At 33.4% G+C, this 12,269-nt stretch overlaps 1 protein-coding gene across 1 annotated transcript; it reads left to right on the top strand.

The window, feature by feature from the left end:
- Positions 1-216: 216 nt before the first annotated feature.
- LOC140432185 (eIF-2-alpha kinase GCN2-like) lies at positions 217-11,887 on the top strand (the record flags this gene model as incomplete). Its single annotated transcript, XM_072520009.1, has 4 exons — positions 217-472; positions 6,910-7,043; positions 10,846-10,955; positions 11,550-11,887. Coding segments are annotated over 4 exons (772 nt in total), but the record flags the coding sequence as incomplete, so codon positions are not given.
- Between the last annotated feature and the right edge of the window lie 382 nt (positions 11,888-12,269).

Consider the following 12,269-nt stretch of genomic DNA (forward strand, 5'->3'; position numbering starts at 1 on the left):
TAGTGCCAACCACGCAATATTTAAAGAAGTTAATTTACCAAGTCTCTTTTGATATATCTTCAAATGTCTAAGATAATTTCTTGTGATTCTGCTAATTTCATTCTGTTGTCAACCCCAAAGTTGTAACAAGATTTTTAAACCAAATGTTAACTTGTTAACAAACAGTTTATGAAAAAATCTAAATAATTTTTGGTTTAATAAAAATATATATTTCAGCATTCCTAAAATATCGCTAGAGAACAGCAAAGGTCTGTCTAATACCGTTTTGATTGAATTACAAGGATGTCTTGAACAAAAAGCGTTAGACTTAGTAGGCGAAGAAATGATATTTCAACTTTGTCAGCTTGTTGAAGAGTTTCTTCATAAACATAATAAACCTGCATCAAAAAGTTTTTATGAAGAAATGCTTGATCGCAGAAAAGAGCAAGAGATAAAAGAATCACAAGCAAGACAGATGGAACTAGAAAAAAAGGTAATTTTTTTATTTAATTTATTTATAAATTAATAGCAGACGATATTTTTAATAACATAAATTTCTTTCACCATAATGAGTGCAAAATAGATTTTTTTGTCATTTTGTTTAGAATCAAGACTTTTGAAATGTGTAAATATCTCGTCTTGATATTAAAAATATTGAAATATAACATTTCTTTTGAAAAGGTTCTGAAACTGTTTTCTTGTTGCATGTCGGCAAGTTTTGTTAAATATTATATTTATATGGCATTAAGTCACAATTGACTGTAATGGACATTTTTTTGACGTTTTGATTTTCACTCCGGAAATCGATTTCAAAAAAAGATTATTTTAAAATAGTGAGCTGTTATAATAAGCAAGTAGTTTCGCGGTTTTTGTTATTTTGTAAAAATTGACTGTTATGATTAACTTACTTGGCTTCGATCTTGGTGTTATATAGTCATGCTTCTAGTTCTGAGAGTGATGCCTGTACCTTCAGGATGATAAGAAGTTATTTTTTTATTTGAATCTGCTTCAACCACAAGAGTTATTAGCAATGAATACAATTAGATTTTGTTAATTAGTCCTGAGGAAACCAAAAAAAGTATGGTACGATTGTGGTCACTGTGTTCACTTAGAATGCCTTTTATTGTTGTAGGTAACTGTTCGTGTTGTCTTTCAAATGCGTACAACGGACACTCCACTAATAAGTAATGTACTGTTAGATCACTATCACACGCATAACACAAAGGTTTGGGTTGCTTCTGTAGTAGGAAACCATGTATGATCTTGGTGTGTTCTAATCGTAGTCTGGAGATGATAACTTGATCTTTTCTTTTCATAGGTATCCTCCATGGTAGGACAGTTTGTTTTACGGATCTAAGGTTCGAATTTGAGACATCACATGTTTCCTGCGATTTGTTTATTATTTTCTTTTTAATATATTGTTACGAACATGCTCTCGGCATGGCCCAGGTAACGGTTGCATTGCATCTCTAAAACTGTTCGAGAGACTTCGCGATGTATCGAGTGCGAGAGAGAATAACCGGTCACGTAGGCGAATTAGAGGTGGGACTAATCTCGAAAATTCTCGAACATAATAATTTGTATATATATATATATATACAGTATACTCTCTTTATAACGAACACGGTTATTACGAGGTTTCGCTTATAACGAGGTACATTAGATGTCCCGTGAAATTTCTATTGAACTATAACCCTCTATACCGAGGCAAATTTGGTTATAACGAGGGAAAATAAGATCGAACACGTGTTTTTTACGTTTTTGGGCCGGCCGTGGCTATAAATAAATACCTTTTTAAACGGTCCCGCAATAGACTTAACTGCCGCCTGCAATAAACTTCTTTACAATAACTACAACTGTTTTACATCTTTAGAAAATATGATAGATAGAATGATAATCGACAATTGAAAGCAGTCAAAAACGACAGATTTCTTCCAATTACAGAAGCAATAGTTTATGTTATCCTTGAAAATACGCTTTATACATTATGTAGTTGGAAAAAAATGTAAGTACAGATTTCTTGTTTTAACGTATATCATTGACAATAAAAGTAACCAACTCCCTTTTGTTTTAATGTATTTTATTGACAATAAAAGTAAACAACTCCCTTTTGTTTTAATGTATTTCATTGGCAATAAAAGTAAACATTTTTTTTTTTCAAAAACGCCATTCAAACAATATTTATTAGCATCTTATGTTGCTCAGAATGGCTTTACTATAGAAAGTTAATGTTTTAGAAAACTACATATTCATATGTATGCACAGTATTATTGTTGTTACGCGCTATCTCAGAGTCTTATAACGAGGTAATTAGTCTGCCATTTCAGTTCTCGTTATAGAGGGAGTCTACTGTATATATATATATATATATAAGTAACGGTGATTGAGGTAGTTTAGTTGATAAGAGAGTACCGAACTGTAAGCTTATAAAAAAATATATTTATATAAATTGGAACCGCTCGTTTTATTTAATCTCGCTACAGTTGGTGTCCGGTGTGAGATTTGAAAATAAATTCAGCAGTGACTTTTGAAAAAGACTTTTGAACTTTTTAAAAAAAGTATTATTCGTCGGGAACATCCGCGTAGTTCGGTAGTGATCTTTGTATGAAAGAACATTTAAAAAGTACGTATGTGCCTGACCAAAGATGCTGCTAGTCGAACTTTCAGTAAAACAGTTGCGTGAGCTACTAGAAGAACGCGATGAAGACTACAGTGGGTCCAAGAAGATACTCCAAGAACGACTAAAGACTGTTCTCAACAAGAATGGAGAAGACCCAGAGACATTCCAGTTCCAGTCAGCAGAAGAAGCAGTTTTAACGAAAATAAAAGATGTGTCGCAAATGATTATTGAAGAAACTTCTAAAAAAATTGAAGAAACTTCTAAAAAAAATGATGATAAATTCGAGACTGTTTCCAAAAGTTTCGATGAAACGTCTCAAATGATAAAAGAATCTTCTAAAAAAAATGATGATAAATTAGAGAACATTTCCAAAAGATTCGATGAGAAATACGAAAATGTATCTCGAAGATTCGACGAGAAATTTTAAAATGTTTCTCAAATGATGGAAGAAACTTCTAAAAAGAACAATGAAAAATTTGAAGAAGTTTCTACAACATTCGATAAAGTAGAAGAGAAGATCAAACAGTTAGAGAGCATGATAACCAATACAAAAGTGCTACCACCAGTTAATACAGTAGACTTAGATCCGGTAGTGAAAGAAGAACCACCTAGAGATGAAACGACACATCATTTGCGATTCAAATTGCCACCATTTGATTAAAAGTCCTAATAGGATATCCTAAGATCAATTCCTAAGGGTAAAGAAAAATGTTACCAGACCTTGTTCACTCGACTAGACAAACGTTACGGAGATGCCCATCTACAACAAGTCTACAAGGCGCAACTAAGAAGTAGAATTCAACGAGCAAGTGAAAATTTGCAAGAGTTTGAAGCAGATGTTGCTCGTATAATGCGGTTGGCTTATCCGGAGGTACCAGACAAAATTTTGGAAGAAATTGCTGTAGATACCTTCGTCAATGGGTTAAAAGAAAGTGAATTACAAAAAGCTTTACGACTAGCAAGACCGAACGTTTTAGATGAAGCGCTTAGCTTAGTTAGCATTGAGAACAAAGCTTCCCTTGTTCCCAATCCTTCTCTAAAACCGAATTGTTTATTTCCCATTGTGTTTTCACATTTCTGCTTGATTCTATTAAGAATTATCCTAAGAAGTAGCTTGAGAGAGTGACTCATGAGACTAATTAGTCTAAAGTCTTTACATGATGATGGTCTTTAGGTTTTTTTGGAAGTGGGATAAATGTAGACTCTAACCATATTCGTGGCAGTGTTCCAGTTTCGTATATGTGGTTATAAATGTTTGTTAGTTCTGAGAACGCGCTATCTCAGAGTGTTCCATAAACCACTAATTTTTCTTTTTTTTTTATTTAGCACTGACGACGTTTTTTATATGTATTAGAATAAAAGTTAATGAATATCGCTACAAATACGATAAGTTACACAAATTCAATAAACTGAAACTCTAAATACCCTTTTCATTTTCTTTAACTAATATTTGTTTATGTTCTAATACTACACTAAACTCTCGATGTTCATATTCCTCTAAAAATGATATATTATCTTTGCCTTTGCATTTCTCATTAGAAAAAGACGTCACAATACCGCCGATGCGCCAACTACTCATATCTCGTTCCTTGTTATCCTGTTACACGGCTCTCATTTCACAACTTTGCGACTGAGACGAGAACGTGGTATATCACGTTTTAGCGATCAAGAACTACAGACAAAATAAGACTGAAATCACAGTCACAGTATATTTTGTTGTTATTCGCAGGTCGTGATTGTTATTTTCTAACCACAACTGTCAAATCACAGGGACGCGCTATCTCAGAGTTATCCAATCCATAGTCTTCCTTTGTTTATGGGAGGTATAACACATTTTCTACGTGATATGTCTTTGTTTCGTAGTTCATATTTTACCTCCTTCTATAGATACCATTTTCGTATATGCCACTAAATATTTCTCTCAACAATCTTCCTTCAAAGGTTTTTATTTTCTTTGGAGATGGTCAGTGTTTCGGATCCATAGTTAGCATTGGTAAAATGGGGGTTTTGAACATTGTCATTTTTTATTCTATCTTTGATTTGGGCTACTTGCTAGAATTATCCTCAGTTTTATTTCTTGTATAATAGAGTGCCCATTTGTCATAAGGGGGGCCTAAATTTTGCCTACTACCTCAAAGAAACAATTATTTTCAACAGTGCAGTTGTGACAAATATTTCTGGCTCTGGTATTGTGTTGATACCATCACTTTTGTTTTATCTTTCCCCGATGCCCGAACCAACTTAACGCTTGGGCATCAATTAATGCCACCCCTAATACACTCCTTAATTTTATCCTTTTTTATCACTTCACTCATCCATCTAGGTAATATCATTTCTTCCACATCTGTTCGTTGTTCCTCTTTCTTTGTAACTGCCCAAAGTTTAGTTTCGTACATCATAACAGGTCTTATGGCAGTTTTAAAGGAATTTTAAACCTAACTCCACTACATATACCCCTATCTACTTTCTCATTAGTGTGTAATACCGATCAAAGGTACTTAAAAACTATTACTCTTTACGATCGTTTCACTATCCAAAGTTATCATTTAATGGGGATTGCTACCCTGTAGTTTCTCTATTATCTGATCTAATATTAATCAGAATACATAATCAGTGAGCACTGAGCCCGGATGCAATCCTACTTTCACATGAAATTTATCAGTCTCTTCCACATGTGTCCTAACACTAGTTGTTACTCCCCCATACATGTCTCTCACAGTCTTTACATATTCACAATTTTCACATACACTCAAGGAACTCCTGTCATTTTAAGCGCTTACCAAAGACACTATGAAAGAACTATATCATATGCTTTCTCAAGATCAATGAATACCATAATAAGCGTTTGCTTCTTTAGTCCTGTGTTTTTCCATTAGCTGCCTTATAATCAAAATTGATCTGCTTGTATAAAACCAAATTGCTTTTCGCATATTTAGGTTTCTTGGTGTGACAAAATAGTTGTATGGCCCTATAACTGCAACCTGCAACTTGTTCCTGTCTCTCCTAAAGTTATTCACAATTCCCCAGAGATATCATCTGGTCGAATTGCTTCCTCCATTTGGTCGAATTGCTTCCTCCATCTGGTCGAACTTTCTCGTTTGTTATTTTGCTGACCATTGCAGGTACACTCTCCATTAACTAAATTGGTATTCTGTGAAATTCCTCACAAAATAAACTGTAAAATACGTTTTCAACCGCTTTTTGATATACTTTTCGTGAAATGGTATTTTAATATTTTCCTCTCGGATATATCTAATCTGATATTTCAGATAATGTAGTCTTTTGCTTTCTTTGCTCTACTATTTTTAGCTATATATATATATATATATATATATATATATATATATATATATATATATATATATATATATATATATATATATATATATATATATATAGTGAAAAAGCGATAAACGCTTGTCATCAACGCTGAGATCAACGATATTTGAGTTTTGTATATATATATATATCATCATCCAGCCTTCTGAGTCCAAAGTTGAACATAGGCCTCTCCTAAGTTCTTCCAGTTATATCGGTCTTGGTCTCCACACTGTAATTTTTTGGGTCCACCACCCATCGTTCATTGTGGCCATGAACTTCAGCCATGCTATGCGCTCTCTGACATCTATAAGGCCTGCCCTTATTTCTATGTTTCTAACCCTGTCTCTGAGAGTCAGTCCAAATAGGGAGCGTTCCATTCTTCTTTTAAGCTACTCATGAGTTCGCTTACTGTAGTCTGGTCGACTCTGTCACGTCTATATCCGATATCCTTTTTGTAGCAACTGTTCATTTGGAATATATTTTTTTCCAGCAGAAAACTACGTAAAGTTTCACCGCACTCGTTCCTGTTTGCCAAACAAAATTATCCCGGTGATGTTTTTGTCTGATCTGCCTTTCTCCTCGTTTTAGCGTTGGAGTCACCACATATTATGCTATATATATATATATATATATATATATATATATATATATATATATATATATATATATATTATATGATTTCTATTGTTTCTAAGGTTTTGATGTATTTTAGACATTATTTTTATTACGTAAGTGATTGTAACAATTAAAAGTAATATAAAAAGAAGATTTTTCTTTTTATTCAAGTTTTAAATTGTTACAATGTTGACTCTCATTGTTTGAATAGCATTTATTACCAATTTATTTATCGTAGTATCGTTTTAAAAAGGTCAAGCTTAAGTTATCTAAATACATGTTAAGGCAAATATTTGGTGCTATTTATTAAACGTACTCATTTTACTAAATTAACAAATTGTTGTTGTTTACTAAATTTTAATTGTTTTTATTAGAGGCAGTATATGATGGAAGAAGTACAAAAACGAGAAGAAATATTAATATTGGAAGCTAAAAAATGGAGGGAAACTCGACATAACTCTGAAAACGATACAGACGGAGAAGATAGAAGAACGTCACTCGGCTTCAGGTAATAATGATATACAGAGTGAATCATAAGTCATAGACCAAATTATAATTTTGTATTAAGAAAATAAAAATAATAGTTTATTTAAAAAAACTATCTAAAATCACTCGTTTATCAGGTAAAGGCCATTAAAGTTTAATAGAGAGACAAATAAAATAATACTTCGTCAGTTTTTTTAATCACTGGCCTCAAAATTGGCCACGGTTCAGTTTTATACTGTGAATAATAATATATGATTGGATTTAAGTGAACTTGTAGGTTTTGACACATACCATATAATACACAAAAGAAAGAAGATATGACTTTTGGCATTAATTTACTTCAACTTCATGTTTATGAAAGTATGTAACTTATATTTGGTTTCATTTCACATAATGTGATCCAAATATTCTAATTGTCAACATTTTGCTGAGTGAATTAATTATTTTTCTTTGATCTTTGATGTTTTGTCCGAAAAATTTGGATTTTCCCGAGGATTTCACTGTCGTCCTTGCCAGCTGTTTTCGAGAACAGTTCGTTCGCATTATATAAGTCTGCAGGGGCGGCCTCTATAATTAGTATTGGGGATTCTACTTATCAGTGGAAATTCTTTTATGCGATAATTATTAATGGAATTAGTAATTGTAATATTTGTAAATAAGTGGGTTTTTAAAATAGCGTTTTTGTAAATAAGTGAGTCGCTTAATCTGTATACCCACAGAACAACGTAACAATTGGGTCAGAAATGTGGTTCACTGAAAGAAATTATTTTTGAGAATTTATATGGTCAGAACAAGAAGCCAGGCCAAGATGAGGAAATTCGAGATGATTGCCGCAATGGAAAACCGCCGACAAGAAGCTGAAAAGAGACGTCAGGAAACTGAAGAGAGAATTCCTCAGGAAGAAACTGAAGCATCGTCAAGAACAAGCAATATAGAGTTGCTCGTGAGTCTTATATCAAAAATAAATGCCTCAAAACTGTGTAAAGAAGATATGAAAAGACAAAAGAAGAAATTATTAAAGAAATTAAAGTAACAAAAAGTCTAATAGAGAAAAGACGTGATGAGAACTCTTAAAAATATCCACCTAGAAATTGAAAACACCAAACAACTGAAAGGAAACCAGAATTAATTTGTTCCCCTGTCAATGGAATAATTAAGCCTCCTACATTTAATGGTGAGACCTCCTAGCCAGTGTACAGAAGGCAATCCGAAGCCGCTGCCTAAAATAAAGAATGGGCAAGGTGAACAGAAGGCAACAGCTCTCATATTAGAACTTCGAGGTAAAGCTATCGAAATCCTCCAAAACATCCGAGAGGGCGCACAAAAGAGCTATGAAACCATCGTATCGGCTCTAGAACTAAGGTACGGCAGCCAGTATTTGAAAGAATTTTACCAGAGTTAACTGAAAGTGCGTATCCAAGGCTCCAGCGGATCTGTGAAAGAATACGCAGCGGAGATAGAAACGATGGCACGATTCGCTTTGCTTCGGAAGAATTTCTTCGGGATAGGACGCTACCAAATATTCAAAGATGCCATTGCCGCGGTCTTGGAGTATGAAGCCGTGAAGAATGTGTCCCGCCATCAACGCAAAGTCTATCAAGTAAGAAGTGTTGCCAAAGTGGAAGAAAAAAGTGTTAAAATTGTGGATTGGTAAAACCACATTTGCTAAAGTAACTTGTTCAACCATGAACTACCGTCCGAATTGTCCTGATATGAGCATAACACTATATTCACCTACCTTCTCATTCTCTCATGCTTCACACAGTTTTATCTTTCTCTCTCTTTCCTTTTTTCTTCATATCCGACTTTTACCTCTTATTATTTACCCCTGTAGACTCTCTTAACTTCCTGCTTAACTGTGCACCATATCTGGAGTATATCTACCCTTCTATCCATTATTGTTCTCTATCCACTTCTTCACATATCTATCTCTTCTTTTTTTTTGATTTTTTCGATGCAGCAAAATTAGCTTATTTTCTAATAATTCTGTGATTAATTGTGGCCTGCCTTCCAGCTCTATTCCAGGCTAATCCAGGAGTATGTATGTATAGTAAAATATTGCGCAGCGCAAGCAATTGTCATTTTTTTTCTTTCCGAATCTGAAGAGGTATACCCTAAAATATTAGGTCACACTATATCTTGACATATTGTGATCGATCTTTCTCCCTCTTCTTTTTTCAGACGGCGACCGTAGCTAAGTTACTGGCTTAACAAGTTAGAGGGTCCGGGTTCGATTCCCAGCACTGAAACTAGAAATTTTAGAATTTCTAATTTAACTGAAATCGCTTGCGCGACCTGAAAACATTAACACTAGAACTTAGCCAGAAAGTTACACGAACTTTACTTTTATTTTCAGATGGTTCCCTCCTGTATCGTCATTCCTTTTTCCCGTATATTCTTTCTCTTTCCTTTATCAACACGCCTTTCTTTAACATATCGGTGCTGTCTCGTATAGAGCTTAATAGAATACACCAGAAAATAATGAAGTGAACTGCTCTTTTTGGGTTTACTCATTTCAGGTCTGCCGCCACATCGTTACTTTCACTATAGAAAAGAATTATTAGAACCTATGTGCTCCCGTTTAAAAGTTAAATTTGAAAAAGAAATCAAATTCAGCCTTTCTTTCAGGTAGGAAAAATCCTTAGAAAACAGATTAAGAAATATGTATTGTCTAGTACCAAAGTTTATTCAAATTCAAAATAATTACTTACAACGCTTTAGTCACAAATACTATAGAATAACCATAAAAATAAATAAAATTATTCAAATAATGCATTGTTTGCATACTCCATTTTAAACTGAGTAGTAGAGATAAATGACAGACTTACACACAATCTATTTAGTAAGCGACGACCGGTTTCGCCCACTACAGTTTTCTGGCCATCATCAGGTCACCGGTAAAATACAATCTTTATAAAGCTAAAAAAATTACATATTGTAATACATACCTTACATCAGGTATGGTACAAAAGGTGTCAAAGGGGGTGCCCGTCCAAATTTCTTAAATTTATTTCAAAAATAAATTTCTATGCTCTCATGATGTGTTCACTTGCTAATTTTATCACGAAAAATTTTTTCATGGAGTTATATTCTCTGGCTAAAATAATAACTTTGACACACGTTCTATGCAAACCCCCATTTTTCCTGATTAAGAGCCATATTACATATATCATTTAGAAATAGGTTATTAACTCATCTTAAAATTAAATAAATTAATAAATAACACATATCTTCTTAAATATATCTCTAGAATAAAGGTTTTTGTGGTTTTATTAAATTTCTTTAATACAACAGCACTAACACAGGTACAAACAATAACATCCTTTCTGTTTACAATTAATCCCAATACAAAGTAGCTTCTAGACTAGCTCCTCAAGAAACATCCTCCTTTTCAGGTCGCTGTATATTAAGTTGAAAGCCCACAGACTTTACGTTAGCAAGAATGAGAATTCGAAAACGGCATCAAAATAGACCTTGTACCGGAATGTAAGTACTACTTATATTATCTTTATGGTAATGTCACCTTTACATTCAATAAAAAAACCACCCCCTCTTTCAATTTTAACTAACATAAATAATATTGGCACCTTTTTTACCATACCTGATGTAAAGTTTGATTAAATTAGTAGTAGTACAATATGTAATTTTTTTAGCTTTGTAAAGATTGTACTTTACCGGTAACCTGATGATGACCAGAAAACTGTAGTAGTCGAAACCAGTCGTCGCTTACTAAATAAATAGATTGTGAGTAAATCTGACATTTATTTCTACTACCCAAATAAAATTATATTTAATGTAAATTAAGTTCTAGTATTTTATTTTAGAAAATATGCTACTAGTTCTACAGACACAAGTGAAGAATCATCTTGCGAACATAAAGGTACTGCGAAAATAAATTTCGGAAATAGGGAAGTACACAGAGGAAGATGTATAAGTAAGTGTTCTTAGCATACCATATAAACTGATGCATTGTTAAATTTATAACAGTCAAAACTTCTTCTTCCTCTTTATAATAAGCAATTCTGCTTGTTCATTGGCGGATTAATACCTCTATGGAAGGTTGTCACTCCATATTTTGCGCGGTCGTCCGATACTTCTTCTGCCGATTGGTGACTTATGTCTTGCTATTTTGACGACACGGGTCTCCCCCAATTTTTCAACCTATTTTGTAGGAGCATGTGCCTCAATAATCTCGTAAAAATCATTTAATATCTTTTCAAAATATAATTAAGAATAAATATAATCAGATGCCTCTGGTGCTGTCTGGAGACTTTGCCGATATACCAACATCTTAATTCGTTCGAGAATAATACTGGAGCTAAGGTATTATTGAAGTTTGTGAGAAGATTCAGGCTATTTTCATTGTTAAGTATTCAAAGAAGAATTAAGATACATCTTTAAAATATTGATATACCGTATTATTTTCTTATTTTTCAGTTAGCAAACACTTCCTTCGCCGTATATCCTGATATTTTACTGACTTTTTTATTTCATTATTTACAATAAAATTAAAAAATGTATTTTTTAGAACATTCCGATTCCAATCACGTTACTTATAGTGGAATAGATACAGAATCTGGGGAATATGTTATTATTAGTGAATGGAAATTTCAAAGTAACAACGAGCAACAACAAGTTATTCAACGTCAGCTGGGAAGCATAGAACAAGAAATAAATTACTTAATGAAGTTGAAGCAAGCAAATCTTTCTCAGTATTATGGTGTTAAGTATGAATTCGATGGTGATAATGTTACGGTGTACCTGCTTAAGGAATTTGTACTAGGTAAATATCGAACGTGAAGAAACTAGTTGTTTTAAATTAATACGTATTATAATATTTTCGTATATTAATATATATATATATATATATATATATATATATATATATATAATATATATATATATATATAAATTATAGATATAGAGCTAAGATTAATACTATTACAGGAATTAATATTAAACTCAATAGTCTTTCGGGTTGAACTGCGTCGATAATTATCATTGCGCCGAGCTTTCGACATCCTCTTCGATGTCTTCTTCAGGGCTTTCGAGGCCTCAGTCTCCCGAGGCCCCAGACACTACTACACTGTACAACACTGCACAACAATGCATTCCTGGTGCTGGGAATAGAGGAAGGGTCATTTATACCGTCGATGGTGACTTGTCTTGGGTCGAGGTTGGCGTGCGGGCCAGCGTGGGGATTGGCGTGAACAGTTCTGACAGTAGGATTTTGATTGACGGGTGGAGG

The sequence above is a fragment of the Diabrotica undecimpunctata genome, unplaced genomic scaffold (genome assembly GCF_040954645.1).
Source record: "Diabrotica undecimpunctata isolate CICGRU unplaced genomic scaffold, icDiaUnde3 ctg00003143.1, whole genome shotgun sequence".
NCBI lineage: Eukaryota > Metazoa > Arthropoda > Insecta > Coleoptera > Chrysomelidae > Diabrotica > Diabrotica undecimpunctata.